This window comes from Melanotaenia boesemani, chromosome 9 (assembly GCF_017639745.1).
Source record: "Melanotaenia boesemani isolate fMelBoe1 chromosome 9, fMelBoe1.pri, whole genome shotgun sequence".
NCBI classification, from domain to species: Eukaryota; Metazoa; Chordata; class Actinopteri; order Atheriniformes; family Melanotaeniidae; genus Melanotaenia; species Melanotaenia boesemani.
Genome location: NC_055690.1, coordinates 32,629,247 through 32,650,125, shown reverse-complemented (window position 1 = coordinate 32,650,125; position 20,879 = coordinate 32,629,247). Strand labels below are relative to the sequence as shown.

Genomic DNA, 20,879 nt, shown 5'->3' with positions numbered 1-20,879 from the left:
AGTGCTTTTCTGTTACATAAATGTGTGAGAAAGTCTGTTTCAATCAGTATAATGAGTTTAGACATTTGTGGACATAAAAGAAGGTTATTAAGTAATATGACTTATCAGACTGCCCTGACTATTTACCCACAACCCATAAAGTTACATCCTGACATGTATAGCTTCAAGAAGGATTTCTTTTTATTAAGTACATTTTTTAAACAATAGTCAGAATTTGAAATATTAAAAAAAGCCGGTTTGATTCGAAGGTCTTTTATGTAATTCTGTGCGCTTAATTTAAAACTAGTAAATATTCTTATTTTAGTCGAAAATTGTTTTGTCACTTTGTGTTTTGTCATTTTGTGACATTTAGTTTAATGAAACATGCAACATCTACTCTCATTGTCTGGGCACTTACACTGTAGATGAATTAGGTTTGGACAATATCTTTTTTCAAACTGGAACTTCTGCAGATGAGATGTTCAGAGTATAACATCAAGTTAGATATTTGTCCCTAAAAAACTATTCTTAAAACTTTAGACATCAGAGAAAATATTTATTTTGCTCTTCCTAACGTGTCTGAGTATTGAAAAATCCCCTCAAAATAACATAAAAGTTTATAGTGTTTTGTGATTTAAGAGGAAAGGATTACTTTAAAACACAAAAATCTTTAAGAAGTTCTAGTCTTCATAATCTGACATTCTGAGCTCAGAGTTTTAGTCACTGTTGCCGCAACTCTAGAACTGTGATGAGGTCAGCTGCTCTTTTCTTCCGTTTTTGCTCAGCTATACCAAGCTTAGTACATGTGAGTCATAGTGTGCCATTTCCACCTGAGTTATTTACCCAGCCAACACAAAACCTGACATGATGGCACATGCCTGTGCTGAAGGGGGGGCAGAAATCACGTCACTGATCTTATGTGACAGTTAGTCAACATGTGTCAACTCCCTTCTGAGTTAAACATATAAAAGACCCACTCCAGCCCTCCATGAACATTTAATCTTGTGGATCTCTCAAGCAAGACTTCCAAAGACAGACTTTTTGGACCTACTTTTTGGACAACAGCAAGAAACCATCAGACATGGTGTCAACTGGATTTCAGATTTTGGGCATTGCCCTTTGCATTATTGGCTGGATTGGGACAATTATTGTCTGTGCAACACCCCAGTGGAAAGTGACAGCCTTCATCGGCCAGAACATTGTCACGGCACAAACTACATGGGAAGGCATTTGGATGAGCTGTGTGGTCCAAAGCACAGGCCAGATGCAGTGCAAGGTTTACGATTCCATGCTGGCCCTTTCTTCAGACCTCCAGGCAGCCCGTGCCCTGACCATCGTCTCTATTCTGGTTGGCATCGTCGCCATCCTCCTGTCCATCGCAGGAGGCAAGTGCACCAACTGTGTAGAGGATGAGAGCTCCAAAGCCAAGATCTGCATAGCAGCTGGTGTCGCGTTCATTATTGCTGGTGTTCTGTGCCTTGTCCCTGTTTGCTGGACAGCAAATAACGTCATCAGGGACTTCTACAATCCAATACTATATGCCTCACAGAAGATGGAGCTGGGAGCAGCACTCTTCATCGGTTGGGGGTCCTCCGCCCTTCTCATCCTCGGCGGTGGACTCCTCTGTGCCAACTGCCCTCCTAAAGATAACTTCTCTGCCAAATACACCGCTCCCCGTTCAACTGCACCCAAAGACTACGTCTGAGGAGAAAGAAGCTGAATGAGAAAGCAGAGAGAAAGAGAACAGACTTCATATTAATACTTTTGGTCCATGAAATGAATTCATGATTCCACATTAAGAATTTTTAAAGTGATTTCACTGTGCCCAGTGTTTAGTTTGATGCTGTCTTGTAACTTTACTGCCCTTCAGGATTCATTCATCAACAAAAAGTATGAACCACACCCAAACAAAAAGAAGAAGAAAAAAAGAGAAAAACGATGTCTGCAGCACAAATGCTCGATCTGTGGTGGTGATCTGGTATCTTATATACTGGAAAGAAATTGGATGTAACAGATGAATACGTTTGTTGATTTTGTTTTATGTTTTGTTTTTACTTATTTCCATTATTCTCATTCATTTCAGCTTTTTTGAATCCTTTTACACATTTTCATTCAAATTACCTTGACTATCTGAATTTTGTAAATAAAGACTTTTTCTATTAACATCACATGCAGCTTGTGTGTGTTTTTAGCTTTAGTTTACATATATACCATACCTCATGTCCTATTAGCTAATATTTCATTATATCTTTTCATGGGACAACACTATAGAAATTAAACTTAGACATACAGAATAAAGTTAATTTTTTATAGTTTGGTATTCTGTATACCAAAGTTTCATTTCTATAGTGTTGTTCCATGAAAAGATATCATGAAATATTTGCAAAAATGCAAGGGGTGTACTCACTTCTGTGAGATACTGCACATAACTGATAATGTGTATGAATGTATATATATATACACCATAATACATCTAACCTCTATATGTATATAGAACCATAATATTAATAAGATGTTAACTGATAAGACTAATAATACATTACATGTTTTGCAAAAATATATACTTTAATCTAATACACTCAATACTCTGGATGTGTAAGCAGACAAAAAAGTGTTTAAAAAAGCTTAATTTCTGTTTTTTATAACTTTAAACAATAAGCAGCTATAAACATCTAGCAACAAAATACTCCTCTGCACATCTACTACCATTATGGGAAACTTAGTCTTATTTTCTTTTTTAATTTCATAGAAATGATAAGAAACATCACAGCTGATATTATATCTACCAAAAATTCATTATTTCATGTTTTTACAAAAAGGAAAAAAATCCCCCATGGTTGAAAACATAATGTTTTATCTTATATCTTTTTAGAAAACCCTGCTTTTAAAGCCTGATGCTTTGTAACAAAGCGCTTCATCTGCGTAACTACTTGTGCAACACTGCCTCTTGCTGTAGAGAAAAAGAGGGAAAAAAGAACACGCCCTGCAGTTTCTGTTACACACACACAAACCATTTTCATTCAACAAGTGTCTTTGTCTGTGTACTAGGTAATAATGGACAAGTAGATGAGGAGATAATTATAGTAAGACAAAATACTCATCAAAAAGGAAACACCAGGTCTAAGGCAAAAGTAGCCAAGAGAGATAAAGTCTTAAAGTAGTTATACTGTAAATACTGTATAATAAACTAAATTTCTTTTTATATTCCTCCATTTTTCATTAAATGAAACTTGAACTGCACTGTTGCCTCACAGCAAGAAAGGTTCTGGTACAAATCTCGAGTGGGGCCATTCTGTGGGAAGTTATCGTGTTCTCATACATGCGTGGGTTTTTTCTGGGCTTCCTCAGACTGCCCAGAAACATGCATGTTAGATTTGATGGTTATTGTAAACAGACTCTGGCAGTGAGCGTGAGCTTGCACAGTTGTTTGTCTCTGTGATGGACTGGCGATTCCTGGCACATTTCCCAGTAAAATTCATGAAATCAGGAACCTTCCAAAATAAACAAAGGTCATTTAACCAGACTCTGGTTTTTAGATTTTAAGACATCACAACTACATTAGCAAATGTGAACTTTGTTTCGTCTGCAGCCTTTTAACGCTGGACAGTGACTCTGGAACTTTGGATGTCAAACTTCCCTGTTATGCTAATGCTCCCTCTATATTTTTATATTAGTTTCATTTTGAAGTGAGAATACCAACACTGGCCATAATTGTGTGAACAGCATGTACATATTTGACCTTGAAGCTCTAAATTTGTGGCAGGTCAGCACAGTTGAAGGGCGCTGGATCTGTTTGTGTGTAAACTCCTTTTAGCCAATAGGAGCTGATGACTTTGGTATCATACCCCCATACCAGTGTTCCCTCATCTCACACAACAGTATAAATACAAGTTTTCATCATTTCAGTTGCCTTGTTTTTGACTTTTAAATGTGAGGAATAAAGCTGGCAAGATGGTCTCTCAGGGGGTTCAGATCACTGGTATGATGTTGGCTGTGCTTGGATGGCTCTTGGACATCACAGTGTGTGCTTTACCCATGTGGAGGGTCACTGCTTTTATTGGAGCCAACATCATCACTGCACAGACCATCTGGCAGGGTATGTGGATGGACTGTGTGGTGCAAAGTACCGGCCAGATGCAGTGCAAGGTGTATGACTCCATGTTGGCTCTACCACAGGACCTGCAGGCAGCTCGTGCCATGATCATCATCTCCATCCTGATGGGAATTGTTGGTGTGATTTTGTCAATTGCTGGAGGAAAATGCACTAACTGCATTAACGATGAGCAATCCAAAGCAAAGGTTTGCATTGGTTCTGGGGTTTCCTTCATCGTCTCAGGGCTGCTTTGCCTGATTCCAGTCTCCTGGTCTGCCAACACTATCGTCAGCAACTTCTACAACCCACTGTTGATTGAAGCCCAAAGGTATGAGATAGGAGCAGCGTTGTATATCGGTTGGGCAGCTGCTGCACTACTGCTAATAGGAGGGGGACTACTCTGCTGGAACTGTCCTCCTAAACAGGAACATCCTCAATACATTCCCAAATACACACCTCCAAAGACATCCTCCTCATCTAAAGAATATGTGTAAGATGGCTCCCGAGCCCTGCATGGACTGTCAGAGTCACAAGAGTTAAAGAAATATGTTCACAGGAAATGTAAATATTCCATGAAATCACAGATTTCCAAGAGCAAAATAATAACATTTGATGGCATTTTGTGTTTGTCAAAATTATTCGACAGCAGACAAATGGCCACGTGAAACTCAGGCTGTAATTGTTTGTATTGCATGTAGTTGTTCCAGTAAGATTGTGTTTCTTTGCTCAGAGATGGAATGAAACCAAATGATACTATTGTCACTGCGCGTTTCCTTTGTTGATTAGTCTAAATGTTGTCTAAATAACTTCTTCTTTTCAAATAATAATTCAGAAACTTCATGTTGGATTGTATATGATTGTAGATTCACTTGATTACTTGTTTACTTGATTACTTCTTGACCTGATGATAAAAGAAAAAATAGATACAGCTTAACTTTATCTGCCTTCATAACACGGGGGGGTGTTTAATTTTTCTGTCTTTTATAATATGTTAGTTTTTTTTATATATATATATCCTGTCATTTCACAACCTGAAAATTCCCAAAATCAGGGCATTCCTGGTATTCCACACATGCTTGTGTTTCTTATTATGTTCTATCATTGTAAATAAACTATATTATAACTGGATTATGACTGCTTAGATTTGTCAATGTCAAGTCATTCAATGTAATTATGGAGATTAAAGAAGGGTTGCAAACATGTAAGGGTAAGTAATAATGTTTAGTTGATTGCTTATGGGAAACAGGACACATTTTGGATCATCTATGGTTATTCCTTTATTTACTGAGGATGTATTAAGTTAGTCAAGTTTTTAAACTTCTGTGTTTTAAAAAGTTAAACAAAACTAAATTAATATATAATAATGAAAGTAAGGAGTTTGTTTTCTAATGATCACAAGGTAAGGAAGTTGCTGTTGGAGCAGTATCAGGTGTCAGAGGTGTGAGTCATCAGTTGACAGAAGGTTTCTGTCATGTGACGTAGTCAGTGTTTTTATTGCAGAGCTGTGTTTCCTGTCTTCTCAGCAACATGGCCGCTATCAGCGTAACAAATGAGCTTCCTTCAGCCTGTGGCTTATTATCTGTCCCAGTCTTGGCACAGGCTTGATGTCCATTCCTTTCTTCAGAGTAAGAGTGTAAATAACCAACACTGAGCCATTACTGATTATATAGAAATTTAAAGAATAAATAGCAGCCAGTTGCTGCTAATCAAACATCCTTGATTAATTGATCATCAGGAAATACTTGTACCAGTTGATTTAACACACTTTACAGGCTGCATGGTCATTTATCAACTTAGGACTGTCTTTCATTTGCTGTCTCTTACAAACACAAATTCAGATTCTGCTAATTTACACCACCTAACTTAGGCCATGAGGAAAATACATCCAGCCAGCAACTTATGTGACTTCTGATACTTATAAAATCCGAGTGCATAACAGACCTGATAATTTGCATGACTTTTAACTCTGTCAGGTGCAGCCTGGAGCCTGCAAAACCTGTTTGAAAATGAGCGTTGCAACAGAACAATGGCCTACACCAGCAACTTTAATGTGGTTTAAAGATCGCTGCCAGTGATTAATTTTTCTTTTGCTGGGACAGCAGGTTTCTGCTTCTGATCTTTGGTTAATGAGTTCTGCTTTCTGTATATCTTACTGAGAGTGGGTCATGCTCAGAAGAACAGCAAATTATACACTGTGAATATATGTGGAAAGAAAGATAAATAACTTACATCGGAATATGTTTTACCTTCCTGCTGTGAAGAGACAGTCCTACTACACCACTATGCAGCCTGTACTTGTTCAATTCAGTTTTTCTGATCTATGGATAACCATATTTTGTAAACAAATATTTCATATTATATGACAATTTTTGGCATTTTTGCTTTTAATCATGTTTAGACCTGAAATTTGACTCTGTTGTAAAGCTGTTTTTCCACAGATTTCCACATGTTTTTGTGAAGTTTTATCTTGCTTTTGTGATCAGATCAAATATTGCGACAGAATACCAAAGAATGTGATGTATAATGTAAATCGCTTTGGGCATCATTCCAGAAAAGCGCTATATAAATACAGACCATTTACCATATATGTGTAACCCTCCTTTCTTCACGTGGGTAGCGTGGACTGCAGTCTCAGAAGGCTGTGGATTAAAGCGGGCTACATTGGAGGTGTTTTATATATATCTTTATTAAAGCCAACACAGCAGAACAGCAGTACCCAACCAGCCTCGTGTCGCTCATAGAGATGTGACTTTCGTGAACGAATCGATTCTTTTGAACGACTCTTTTAAATGAACGATGGGAATCGATTCACAGCTGTGAGCCGTTCATTTGTGAGCCATTCTTTTTATATACACATTTTTGAGACTGCCTTCACGAAAACAAATCAAATCAAACTTTATTTATTAAGCGCCTTTCATGCCATAGGCAACACAAAGTTTTTTACATGATTAAAAACATAATAAAAACACACCATGAAATCTTTCACACAGTCACACGCACACACTTATACATACACGCCAAGCCCAACCTTCCAGCTAAAAATGACTGAATGAATAAATAAATGAATAAATAAGTAAATAAGAAGTAGTACAGTTGAGTAAAATTTAAATAAAATAAATAATATTTGTGACATCATAGAAGTGTGATATCCAACACGCTCCATTCAAGTGAAGCATTTATGGGCAGAGAGTATTGTTTGGAAAAAAATATCCAAAACATTTACTAGAATTTGCACAGACTGCTCAGGTTTATCCTTTTTTATCTAAGTTTTTTCTTTATTTTTTAATCTTGTATAGTAGATTTCATATAGGTACATATTTTGATTGTTTGTCATTCTTATATATTGTGAAATTTTGTGATATATTGTGAGAACGAGCCAGTCTTTTGAATGGCTCTTTAAAAGGAACGGCTCCTCAAGATCCGGCTCCATTCAAAGAGCCATAAATTCCGTCGCTCACTTCCCGACAACAACTTCCGGTCCCTCTTTCTCTCTCTTCCCCCTAAAAACAAGGGGTGGGTAGGAACCAAAAACATACAAATAATAATCACTGTCCTTCATCCAATAACCAAGATTACACACACACACACACACACACACACACACACACACACACACACATATATATATATATATATATATATATTAGGGCTAGGCACGTCAACGCGTTAATTGCGCGTTGAGGCAAAGCTTAATTAATGCCATTCATTTTTTAATTGCACATTAATGTTTTTTTTGTTTTTTTTTTTGGTTTTTTCTGGCCGCTGGCTTTGACCACAGAAACATGGTGTCCATGTCTCCCTTCCCTGCTGCAGCGGTGCGTCTGATGTAATCAGGAGAGAGCGGGTTTAATAAAATGAAGAGACGCTTTCTGTCTGGAACTTAAGAAAAGAACCGATGTTTCTCTTTGTCTGTCAAAACCTATGCAAATGGCAGAACATCATGATTTTTGGATGGGAAACTTCTCCCAAAATTATTTATTTTTTAATAAATGCGGTTTTAATTTAGGCAAGACAGCAAAGGTAAGTCATGTTTTCTGACTTTTACAAACTTAAAGCATAAATTAGGCCTTCTTCTCCCTCTGGTTTGGTGAATCTTGGTCATAGCGAGATGAAACTTCCGGCTGTGGAATCTGTGACATGTGAGCTTTCAGTAGAGGAGTCGTTTGTTCGTGTTCATGGGGAGACATCATCTGTGTTTACATGTTTTTCGGACTTTGTGTACCTTGTCTTTTAAATGTTTGTTGTCTTAACTGTGTTTGTTAGTCCTAGAAATGGTTTTACTGAGCTGGTAGCTGAGATTCTGGTCCTTCTGTGGATACCACACATGTTTATAGTTGCATTTATAGACCTGACGCTACACTCGGAAACGAGATGTTAACCCCTTAATTCCTGGCAGCGGAGGCTGCAGGTGGAGTCAAGCTAAAAATGAAAGGTTAGAAAAATTATAGGCCAGAAATCTGGATAATGAAGCACTGAACGTACATGGATGGAAGATATTGTGGATATTTGGATCCATCCATTCATCCATCCACTTTCTGCCGCTAATCCGGAGTCGGGTTGCGGTGGCAGCTGCCTAAGCAGGGAAACCCAGACTTCCCTCTCCGTGGCCACATTCACCATCTCATCCAGAGGGATCCCGAGGCGTTCCCAGGCTGTAGTCCGTCCTACCAGCATGTCCTAGGTCTTCCCCGGGGCCTCTTTCCGGTGGGACGTGCCCGGAATACCTCACCAGGGAGGCGTCCAGGAGGCATCCTAACCAGATGCCTGAGCCACCTCATCTGGCTCCTCTCGATGTGGAGGAGCAGCGGCTCTACTCTGAGCCCCTCCCGGATCAGAGCTTCTCACCCTATCTCTAAGGGAGAGCCCAGCCACCCTGCGGAGAAAACTCATTTCGGCCGCTTGTATTCGAGATCTCGTTCTTTCGGTCATTACCCACAGCTCATGACCATAGGTGAGGGTAGGAACGTAGATCAACCAGTAAATCGAGCGCTTTGCCTTTTGGCTCAGCTCCCTCTTCACCACGACAGACCAATGCAGAGTCTGCATCACTGCAGACGCCGCACCGATCCACCTGTCGATCTCTCGCTCCATCCTTCCCTCACTCGTGAACAAGACCCTGAGATACATAAACTCCTCCACTTGGGGCAGGACCCTATTGTAGACCCGGAGAGAGCACTCCACCCTTTTCCGACCGAGGACCATGGTCTCAGACTTGGAGGTGCTCATTCTCATCCCAGCCGCTTCACACTTGGCTGCGAATCGCTCCAGTGAGAGCTGAAGGTCACGGCCTGATGAAGCCAACAGAACCACATCATCCGCAATAAGCAGAGACCCAATCCTGAGGCCACCGAACTGGATCCCCTCGACACCTCGGTTGTGCCTAGAAATTCTGTCCATAAAGGTTATGAACAGAATCGTGACAGAGGGCAGCCTTGACGGTGTCCAACCCACACTGGAAACAATTCTGATTTACTGCCGGCAATGCAGACCAAGCTCTGACACCGGTTGTACAGGGACCGGACAGCTTGTACAAGAGGGTCCAGCACTCTATACTCCCAGAGTAGCCCCCACAGGAGTCCCCAGGGAACACGGTCGAATGCCTTCTCCAAATCCACAAAACACATGTAGACTGGTTGGGCAAACTCCCATGCCCCCGCAAAGACCCCAAAGAGGGTGTAGAGCTGGTCCACTGTTCCACGACCGGGGACGAAAACCACAATGCTCCTCCTCAATCCGAGGTTCGACTATCCGACGGACCCTCCTCTCAAGCACCCCTGAATAGACCTTACCAGAGAGGCTGAGGAGTGTGATCCCCCTGTAGTTTGAGCCCACCCTCCGGTCCACCTTTTTGAAGAGGGGGACCACCACCCCAGTCTGCCAGTCCAGGGGAACTGCCCCCGATGTCCACGCGATGCTGCAGAGGCGTGTCAGCCAAGACAGCCCTACAGCATCCAGAGCCTTAAGGAACTCTGGGCGGACCTCATCCACCCCCATGGCCTTGCCACCGAGGAGCTTTTTAACCACCTCAGCGACCTCAGCCCCAGAGACAGGAGAGCCAGCACCAGCTACCCCAGACTCTGCTACCCTGGATATTTGGATATTTGTGTAAAATGATGTAAAGTAAAAAATATTTTAGCCACGTATTTAGAGGCATTGTGGAAGGTCCAGAGAGCCACTTGCGGCTCCAGAGTCGCAGGTTGGACACCCTGATTTAGTTTTTGTAAACCAAAATTTACTGCATTTTCTTTATATAGTAGTAGACCTTCTTTTAAAGGAAAGAGGCAATTTGCACGTAACAATGTGAATAATCGTGATTAATCGCAATTAAAAATTTTAACCGTTGCCCAGCACTAATATATATATATATATATAAATAAATATATATTTATCTATATATATCTATATATATAGATATATATATAGATATATATACAGGAATTTTACAAACTAAGGCAAATGTCCTATTTGTAGTAAGTGATGCAGCTATTTCTTAATAAGTTAAGAATTATGTAAAATATATAACCAGTTTTTAGTCAGACCAAATGGTGATTTCAAACTTTTTGAGCCATGACCACCACGATAAGAAGCATGCGACAACTTAGTGATTAATTGTGTGGCGTATCAAACGGGTCATCTTGCAGCATCCTCTAAATGTAAGGCTAGGAAGCTGTCAGAATTTTCACAAATAAGAAGGATAACGTGGTTTTTGGTGGTTCACTTATTGACGAGACATTTACATCCCCAAAAATCAGTGTGAGCTCCTCTATAAAATCTGAAATATTGTTTGTTTGATGCTCTGCACTGTTGTTAACATAATATGAAGGAAAAAAGTCATCAGCAGTGATCTTAGAGAAGCAATTGTTGCTGCACCTCAATCTGAGAGAGATTATTTTAAGTGTAAAACAGCTGTCAATCTTTTCAGGAATGGACATCCCAGCAAATTCAGCCCAAGACCAGACCTTGCAATGTTCAGAGAAACCGTGAAAAACCCAAGAGCTACATCTCAGACTCTACATGACTCAGCTAGCACTTTAAATGTTAAAGTTCATGGCAGTACAATGAAGAAAAAAAAACCCAAAAAAACAACATTTCAGCACAAACACCTCATACCAACTGTCAAACGTGGTGGAGGACTGGTGGCATGGGTGTCTCCTGCAGCCACAGGACCTGGACACCTTGCAGTCATTGAGTGGACCATAAACTCCTCTGGATACTCTAGTCAGACGTGACTCCATCTGTCTGACAGCTAAAATTTGGTTGAAACTGTCTCATGCAGCAGGAAAATGATCCCAAACACAACAGCAGATCTACAACAGAATGTCTGAAAAGAAAGGAATCATGGTGCTGATGTGGTTTTACCTGAATGAAATGCCGTAGTGGGACTTTCAGAGAGCCATGCAGAAACCAACACTGCAAACCTCAATGAAGTGAAGCAATGTTGGAAAGAAGTATGGACCAAACTTCCATCACAACTATGTGAGAGACTGATGACATCATACAGAAAACCATGGCTTCATGTTATTTCTGCTAGTTGGTTCTACCAGCTGATGAATTGTAGGATAAACTTAGTTTTTCACAAACTGATTCTGCATTTTGGCTCAGTTTTTGTTCAGAAAATAATGAGACAGTGTTGTATTGTTGTTTATCTGAGGTTATAATTACCTCATTTATTTACCTCATTTGTATTTTATACATTTTCTTTCTAAAATGGTCGCTGTGTGAGGTCTTGTAAGTCTTGAAGAATTCTTTATTTTTATATACTTTCATCACTCAGCATCTACTAAAGACATTTACTATGAATTGAAATTAAAGCATGATCTTCCCAGAGAAAAGTGATAACTTTAGCTTTTTGTGTAATTTGTAATATGATCCAGAAGCTTTTTGTTACAAAAGAACAATGAAAAATGATTTATCAATAATTTTCCATCTTTATCTGAGATGGTTTTAATACCTTTGAATTTAAAGATTAGTTTTTAATTGCAGTCAATAAACCTATAGATAGTGAAAAGAAAGAAGCTGCATATAAAAATATGATTTTCAGGACCCAGACTGAGTCACTGCTTGTTTTTTTTTAAGTTAATGCCACTCCCTTACTTAGAGGCGGAGGAATCTTGTTTAACCAGTGGAACTCACCTGACAACACAACAGCCCTCCTCTTTCACATTCAGTGGCAAACAACAGGTGAGAGAGCTGTGTTTCTCCGTGAGTTATCCAGACCTGCATGCTGAAAAAATACTCTCTCCTGCCACAGAATAAGCATCTTCACCATGGGAAAGATTGGCAAGGAAGTGTCTGGTCAGGTAATAAGCTTCCTTGGTCTTCTTTTGGCAGCAGTGGCCTGTGGGGTCCCCTTGTGGAGAATGACGACCTACATCGGAGCCAACATTGTGACAGGCCAGATAGTATGGGATGGTCTGTGGATGAACTGTGTGATGCAGAGTACCGGGCAGATGCAGTGCAAGCTAAATGAGTCTGTGTTAACCTTGTCACCGGATCTCCAGGCCTCCCGAGCACTGATGGCCATCTGCATTGTGGTGGGCTTCATTGGATTTATGATAACGTTTATTGGAGTTAAGTGCACCAGCTGCCTGAAGAAAGAGTCATCAAATGCCACTGTGGTGATCATAGGTGGCTGTCTCCTCATCATAGCTGCAATCCTGGTCCTGATACCTGTCTGCTGGTCTGCAGCTGTTACCATTTTAGACTTTCAAAACCCCTTGACCATCCAGACACAGAAGAGGGAGATTGGAGGTGCTATCTACATCGGCTGGGGCTCTGCTGTATTGCTTCTGATTGGAGGGATTATCCTGACCACCTCTTGTCCTCCTCAAAGACCACTATACCCCAACTACCCACCAGCACCAATGTACCCATACTCATCTGTAAATCGAGCACCATATGGCCCTGTGTATGCTCCTGCATCCAGCCTTCCATACACAGGCACGGGATCATACATACCCAGCAAACCTTATGCAGCACCCACCACATACCCTGCTCGACAGTTTATTTAAAACTGAAGGGTAAAAATTGAAAGACTGAAATTTCTGCCACTACGTCTTCAAGAAATTAAGTTGCCATAAAAACAAGTAAAACTGTACCAAAATACATGTTAATTAATGAGAATGTATGTATATTAACATATTTTCATGTACATTTACTGTATTTAATCATTGTGAGCATTCACCAAAACAAAACTTTAAAAAATATATTTCTCTGTTGTAAAACTCTTGAACATAGGAGCATTATTGTGTGTTCATGGTTGTGCACCTGTGATGTATCTCTTTAAATAAGGAAGTGACTGTCCACATATTTATTTCCTTGCACACTGAAAATGTTTAATTAGAGATGTTGATTTTTTTAGATCTCTCTTCTGTAAATGCTACTTCATTTTTGAGAAAAATAAAAAGAATTTCAATAAAATAAGAGTATTTTCACTTTTTTCCATCAATTTGTCATTTTGTATGTTGAAGTCATCAAATCTACTGAAATTTAAATGAACATTTCAGAAAGAATTCCTCATCTCTGTGTCTGTATATGTGTGATGTATAAAAGACAAATATAGAAACATATAATATCAACCTTTTCTTCTAATTTTCTCATATCTATTTTTTTAGAAAAAAATTGAAAAATAAGTTTACTTTAAAGTCCAAAGAGCTTGTTTAAATGCTAAAATAGTTTCTGTTGCGGTGTGATCAGTTGTAGCATTAATCAGTGTCAGAACTGCTCTTTCATTCTTTAATTTTTATTATTTTTAAATTAATTTATTTTATTTTATTTTATTTTATTAATAGTTGTTAGTGTTAAGCTGATGACTGAGCAAAAGCAATGAGAAAAACAGGTAAATGCTCCATAAATGGGGAACCGCTTTGACTTCCGGTGAAACTCTCATTCATGTTTCTGTTCTCTTTTTTTCTTTTTTTAAACTTTGAACCAGTTACTGAGCATAACGCTTCAGTAACCTGTTCAATCAGCAGCTGGCTATGGGCAGAGCATTGTTTGAATAAGGAAACCACCTCTTTCAAATAACTAATTTACATAGAGTTGATCACAAGCTGATGCTCATCTCGTCGAAACTATGGCCCGTCCACTTTGGGACAAAGTTAAGAAACTGGTTGTACCAGTTAATCGCTGCACCCACTGGTTTCAGGCTGGATGTTTTAGCTCCACCTTCAAGAAGAACATCTTTATAACTGAAGGAAGTGTGCAACAGCTTTCATTCAACTTCACGACCAAAGCTAGTTTGCTTCTTTGACTCTTCTGCTTCATTCATCTTCAAACCCGAACCTCATCATGGTGTCTATGGGACGACAGATACTGGGCTTTGCCCTCGCCATCATTGGATTCTTGGGGACCATCATTGTTTGTGCCCTGCCTATGTGGAAGGTGACAGCCTTCATTGGAGCCAACATTGTGACAGCGCAGATCATCTGGGAAGGCTTGTGGATGAACTGTGTGATGCAGAGTACAGGCCAGATGCAGTGCAAGATCTACGATTCTCTACTGGCTCTACCTCAGGATCTCCAGGCTGCCAGGGCTCTCGTGGTCATTGCCATTATTGTTAGTTTTTTTGGGATCATCCTGGGTGTCGCTGGGGGAAAGTGCACAAACTTTATCGAAGAGGCCAATGCCAAAGCAAGAGTGGCCATTGCTGCTGGAGTTCTGTTCATCTGTGCTGGTGTTCTTGTCCTCGTTCCTGTGTGCTGGTCTGCTGACACCATCATCAGGGATTTCTACAACCCCCTCATGACCGATGCCCAGAGGAGAGAGCTGGGAGCTGCACTCTATGTGGGCTGGGGCACGGCTGCACTACTCATCCTGGGTGGTGCCCTCCTGTGCAGCTCATGTCCTCCCAAGGAGAGTCCAGAGTATCCTGTCAAGTATTCTGGTGCCAGATCCACAGCCACCAGTCGGGCCTACGTCTGAGAGTTCCATTAGACCAAAAAAGACTGTAAATACTTTTAATATTTTCAAGCAACACACCTTGAATCTGTATTTCTGATGACACCACAGGTTAAAGAAAAGAAAGAATGTGAACAACTATGAGTCCTTTGTTGGACATGGAGCGAGTGTTTCTTAAGTTACAAGAAACAGTGCGAAGATGTGGTGTGAACTAACACAAAGTCAAAAAAGTTTTCATTAATCCTGGAGTAAAATGAGAGTTGTTTGAGATGAAACTTGTTTATTCTCTGAATATATGCTGGCAAATTTAACATGTCATATGATTAAATGAAATATGTACAGTAGCACTGGAATATTGTATTGCAAATATCATAAATCATTTAAGAACTGTTTTTGTTTTTGGAAAACTGCTGATTTGTAATAAAACATTTACACTGAATTATTTCTTGTTGAGTCTTTTTAGATCAGTCAAGGATGAGTGGAGCGACTTTCAAAAAGTGTCAATCAGGTTTTTTCTGGTTTTTAATGAGTACTTTGAAGGGTATAAAGGTGACGGTTGACATAAATAAGAAATCAAATTCAGATCAATTAAAAACTTTTAATCTATATTTATAATTGCAAAGTGACAGATCAATAATTAGGCTTTTTTTTAGACTTTGGTCAGACTCTAATGAAGTCTTATTTATTAGAGAATAAAGAACACATTTCTACATTTCTGGTTTAAAGTACAAACAGGATCAAAGTAAAATAACAAACTTACTCACCAGGCTCCGTCCAAACTGGTTCACCCAGATTTACAACGTAAACTGCTATGAAAGCCTGTTAGTTGTGTTTTGGTTGGTTGATTTCAACAAGTCACACCAACATTTACATTAATTCAAAAACCAATAGCTTATTTTTAAATAAAAAAAAAATTTGTTACAATTTTTGTTACACTTCAGAGTATTCGTGTTGAGGTACTAAAGTCAGCAGGTCAGTGTGCGAGAGATGCATCAGCCTTCATTATGAAAACATGTCACTCTGCAGAGCTGTGGCTCAAAGATGTGGTTTGTAAATATATAGTATTTGAACATTATTGAGATATTTTATGAGGCTAAACATCAGGGTGAATTTAAAAAATAAATAAAAGCAATAGTTAATTTATTTATTTAATTTTATTATTAAATTGGGTCAGAAAGGGACCTTTACACTTTCATTCTGGCCCATTTCTTCCAGTGACACAAACAAATTAATTCATTTCCCCCCTTTGTCCGGTCATTTCCAGCAAAATTGTCATTCTGACCCATTTTTCACTTTTTGAGTAATTCTGCGAACAAATAAGCAATCAGGACAAATGTATTACTCTTTGATGACATTGATTAAAAAGTATATGAGTTATACAAATACCTAACACTTTGTTGGTTTGTAACTGTACAAATTTTCAGCTAGTTTGGAAAACAAATTTAGGGGTAATCATGGTCCCCACAGTCCAACTTTCAGGAAACTAAGTTTGTGTCCTAAGTTATCACAAGCATGATACTCGTTGTAGCACAGGGGAATGTTTGACTGCTGTGAGCACACCCTGTTCTGTTGTTCCTAGTATCACATTCTTTGGCTGGCTTCTAAAACTGGTGCGTAAATCTCCTCAAACCGGTTCAAGATACATGAATGCATGCCAGAGTCGCTGTTGTTAGCAGTGGAATAAGTTCATCATTGTGTAGTCCACTACTGAATAATCAGTACTTCATACAGTCAATAAACTGAATTTAATTGCAAGATAAGCTAATGTGCCCACATGATCTGTTAAAAAAAGTAATATATACATATATTTATTTATATATTCAGAGGTTGTCATTGTCTGTGGGTTCTGTTTTTGATTTCCTAGGAATTCTGCTGTCTCCTAATTAGTAGAGCTCAGCGATTTTGGTATTGATCCTATAGAAAATGCACATGGGACATCACCAGGGCTTTCTTCACCATTTTGGGGGGACCCTGCTACTGTTTCTGTTGACACTTTCAGGTTTCTCACTAGTAAACAGTTTTAAAAATACATTTAAGGCTCTAATAACCTAGAGCCTTACAATCTGCTCAGATTCAGATTTAGCTGCATTGCCACCTGTTTCAGTCTCTGAAGTCGCTGTTTACCTTGCATTTGGTGTACGTTCCTAAACCACTGGTCATTAATTAAACATTTATTGTTTTGATATTTTGATGGTGAAATCTGTTCAGAACAACAAACTCACAGTCTGGTGGAGGAATGTGAAGTTCTCATCTGCACATCTGCATACTGCTGCATTTAAAATGACATACTTACTTCATCTGTAGCCACTAATTCTTTCTAAGAATTCTTGGGTGTAGGCAAGCACCTCACCTGCCCTGTCTTCCTCCTGTTCATAGCTGACTCGTTGTAAATGCAGCCATCTTTACTCCTGCTTACATAAAGCCCAAACTGTCCTTTATTTCCATCCCATTGTCAGCCAGAAGCACATCACCTGGAAAACTTTCTACAGAAGTCTACTGTTCTCTGGGGTGTGTTTCTCTAGCGTATTCACTGCACTGCAGTAAAATGAAAAGGAGGATGTAAATCTGCTAGTTAATTTCCTTTTTGTACGCTGAACACAAAGCTGCTGCTGCAGGAAAAAATGTCAGGATGAAATATTCATCAGAAAATCTTAAAAAGACTGAGATTAAAGGACGAGAGCCACTGCTGAACCCATGTAATTTGACAGCAGGTACATCCAAAATGCTGATTCCTCCCACAATTCTGTGTGTTGATGACGTTGGTGCACATTAGTAAAATCCAGGGGCAAGTATCGCTGATACTGATACTAATACCAATGCTGATACTTTTTGCTTTAAATTTCACAATCACTTAATAATTTTTAAAATTATGGATCATAATTATGATCATAATAAAACACGGTGCAAAGATTCTTGTAAAAAAATTTTATTAACAAACTCAGTGACAGAATGAGAAATTTAAATGTAAGCATTTTTTGTCTGTAAACAATACAAAATAACATCAACAATGTAACAACATAATAAATTAACTCGTTCTCTTTTATCACAAAACAGTTTCAGAAAACAAAGCAAATTAGCTAAACTATTGGTTGGCTCTTATTCACATTCTTGGGCTTTTTGCCCCCAAAGGAAAATATTGATCTCTTCACGCTGGTATTGAACAATACTAAAACTAGCCTTGGTTTCAATACTATTGATATTTAGGTCAATCTGCTGAGCCCTACTAAATAGGTTAGTGATCCAGTCACTTTTGCTTTGCATAGTAAAATGATACAGTACATCATACACTGTCCAGTCTAGCATGAATCAGAAATGTCAGGTGCACACTGTCCCGTCATGTCTGAGTGAGTGATGAGAAACAAAAGTTGACCACTGTGTAAATGACAAGCCAAATTAATAAAATTTGGTAGATTTTCAGACTTTGGCTCCCCCTAACAAAGACTAATCCAGTATCTGTCTTCATCCTATCTCTTCTCTGAGCTCTCTCCAGACAGTAAAAGCCAGTCTGAAGAGAATCTTATCTCTTGCTCTGTCACATTCGCTTTATTTTCTTCACTTCCTCCGATAATGTCCGCTTGCATTTCTTTGATAAACTGAGCCATGAACTGTGAAATGTAAGATGTACTTTGTAATACAAGAAGCTGAATAAATTAATGTTCTTAAGTTAGCTGAGTACTTAAAACACATGAGATAACAAGGTTAAAAACTTGATTTTTATTGGAGAGGGTTGTTTTGTGGAATATTTTACAGCAGGGGTCATCAATTCTGGTCCTACAGTCCTGCAGGTTTTAGGTGTTTCCCTGCTGCAACACACTAAAATATGTTGGTGAAACTGTTCTTTACACTACAATTTATAGAGAGACTATACTGCTGCTGCTGTTTATAGACTTGTGTGCCTTCCTTTTATTAAAGTGATACTTGTTATGCTCTCAGAAGCTCAATCAACCAACAATCACACTTTATACTTTTGTGAGTTAACACACTTTCAGTTGCATGCATTTTTGCTGAAAGTATTCCAGGTACACCTCAGGCAAAGATGACATTCTTATTTACCCTGAAGAATTATTGAAACCCCAAACTTTCTTGTCTTGACACACAACAAAACTTGCAAGACTGGAATTGTTTGGCAACCCTTCTAATGTTTCCTGAGCAGATTGGCTTTCACACCTCCCATTCTTCAGCTGCACATATACACCTGATCTACTCTTCACATTTTCCCGGAGACTCTCAGAGAGACACAACGATGGCTTCCATGGGGATGCAGATTTTTGGTTGTGCCATGGCCCTTTTTGGCTGGATTGGGGTGATCATTGCCTGCGGCACACCCATGTGGCGAGTCACCGCTTTCATTGGCAACAACATAGTGACATCGCAGATCATGTGGGAGGGCATCTGGATGAGCTGCATGGTACAGAGCACTGGTCAAATGCAGTGTAAGGTCTACGACTCCATGTTGGCTTTGAGCACAGACCTCCAGGGGGCCCGAGCTCTGGTGGTGGTCTCCATCATCACAGGCATTGCAGGACTCCTCATTGCTTTCATTGGTGGAAAGTGCACTAACTTTATTTCAGAAGAGACGACCAAGGCGAAGGCCTCGATAGGAGCAGGTGTGGTGATGATCATCAGCGGGATCCTCTGCCTCATCCCTGTTTCTTGGACAACCAGCATTATTATCCGGGACTTCTACAACCCTCTGGTCATTGAAGCACAGAAAAGAGAGATCGGAGCTTCTCTTTACATCGGCTTTGCAGCTGCAACACTGCTAATCTTGGGAGGGGGGCTTATGTGTACCAGTTGTCCCCCTAAGGAAGAAAAAAGCCCCTCTGTGAAATACCTCATAAACAAGTCTGGAGTAAACAGCAAAGGAGAGTCATACCTGTCTGATACACCAACAAAGACATATATCTGAGCTTTTAACGTCAATGGGACAAGTAGAAACTGGGTGGATTGTTACTGTCCAGAGGAAATAAAGGAGACTTGGTGGTGTTCAGCTACTGAGAAGCAAAATGAAGGAGGACACTGATACACATACATACAACCTACAAGGAAGCAAATAACTTTATTGCACTTTATCATTATGGTATATAATATAAATTACACTTTGAATGAAGACCCCTGCAGTCTGAGCTTGCTTTACTCTTAATAATTTATATCTGTATTACATGATAAATTCAAGAAATACAAACTATGTTTTATCTGTGTTTTTTTAAAATATTGGTTTAAATGGAAACAAAATGTTTTTTAACATCACTATTAACCATTTTGATATTATTTTTTCTTAATAAATGACAAACCATTATGAAACCTTCCTGTGAGAGAACTTGTTTACTTGCTGTCAGGAGGTGGAGCTGTGAGGATTTAAACCAAACAAGGTGAAAACCTGTTTTTCAGGTACTTACCAAAATCACAGTCCTGCTGGCTGAAGTGTTTGTAAAGTATAAAAATATGGCTTGTACTTAGTTTCAGTAGTACTGAGACATAGACTTACAAAGACTAAATATGTCACAAAAATTAAAACCATTGTTAATGTGAATTTTTCCCCTCAGAATCTAAATAATAAAACATTCACTTTGCTTTGGTTAGATGACTTGACATGTTGATGTTTCCCGACTTGTTAACCTGTTCTTTTCCGTTATTAAACAGCAAAAAAAAAAAAAAAAAAAAAAAACAGCAAAGACTTAAAGATAAATGTTAGTATCAATAAGGGCTTCAAGTTAAATAGATCAGTTCTGTGTGATGGACGTGGAGAACACATGGAGACATTAATCCCACATTTATGTTTGTTTGTTTTATTACTTGAAAACTTAAATGAAGTGTGAAAGCCCTACTTAGTATCACTTTTAAAGTATTCCATGAAATCATACTGAATGGCACAAACTAATAATAAATCTGTAATAATTATTACAGT

At 39.1% G+C, this 20,879-nt stretch overlaps 3 protein-coding genes across 3 annotated transcripts; all 3 read left to right on the top strand.

Moving 5' to 3' along the window:
• The first annotated feature begins 958 nt into the window (after positions 1 to 958).
• Positions 959 to 2,135, top strand: LOC121646643 (claudin-4-like). Its single transcript, XM_041995762.1, has one exon. The coding sequence runs from the start codon at positions 1,061 to 1,063 to the stop codon at positions 1,682 to 1,684; it is 624 nt and encodes a 207-aa protein (XP_041851696.1). The 5' UTR covers positions 959 to 1,060; the 3' UTR covers positions 1,685 to 2,135.
• Positions 2,136 to 3,882: 1,747 nt separating this feature from the next.
• Positions 3,883 to 13,506, top strand: LOC121646447 (claudin-3-like). Its single transcript, XM_041995406.1, has 2 exons — positions 3,883 to 4,400; positions 12,324 to 13,506. Exons 1-2 carry the CDS (start codon positions 3,931 to 3,933, stop codon positions 13,081 to 13,083), a joined length of 1,230 nt encoding a protein of 409 aa, XP_041851340.1. The 5' UTR covers positions 3,883 to 3,930; the 3' UTR covers positions 13,084 to 13,506.
• Positions 13,507 to 14,264: 758 nt separating this feature from the next.
• Positions 14,265 to 20,639, top strand: LOC121646397 (claudin-4-like). Its single transcript, XM_041995336.1, has 2 exons — positions 14,265 to 14,838; positions 19,205 to 20,639. Exons 1-2 carry the CDS (start codon positions 14,363 to 14,365, stop codon positions 19,878 to 19,880), a joined length of 1,152 nt encoding a protein of 383 aa, XP_041851270.1. The 5' UTR covers positions 14,265 to 14,362; the 3' UTR covers positions 19,881 to 20,639.
• The last annotated feature ends 240 nt before the right edge of the window (positions 20,640 to 20,879 follow it).

Bases quoted from the DNA above. Each gene is read 5' to 3' on its own strand.
- LOC121646643 (XM_041995762.1), top strand. From the start codon at position 1,061: ATGGTGTCAACTGGATTTCAGATTTTGGGCATTGCCCTTTGCATTATT.
- LOC121646397 (XM_041995336.1), top strand. From the start codon at position 14,363: ATGGTGTCTATGGGACGACAGATACTGGGCTTTGCCCTCGCCATCATT. The intron at 14,839-19,204 runs GCTGGGAGCTGC...AGACTCTCAGAG, and splicing joins ACCGATGCCCAGAGGAGAGA to AGACACAACGATGGCTTCCA.
- LOC121646447 (XM_041995406.1), top strand. From the start codon at position 3,931: ATGGTCTCTCAGGGGGTTCAGATCACTGGTATGATGTTGGCTGTGCTT. The intron at 4,401-12,323 runs GTATGAGATAGG...CTCCTGCCACAG, and splicing joins CTGTTGATTGAAGCCCAAAG to AATAAGCATCTTCACCATGG.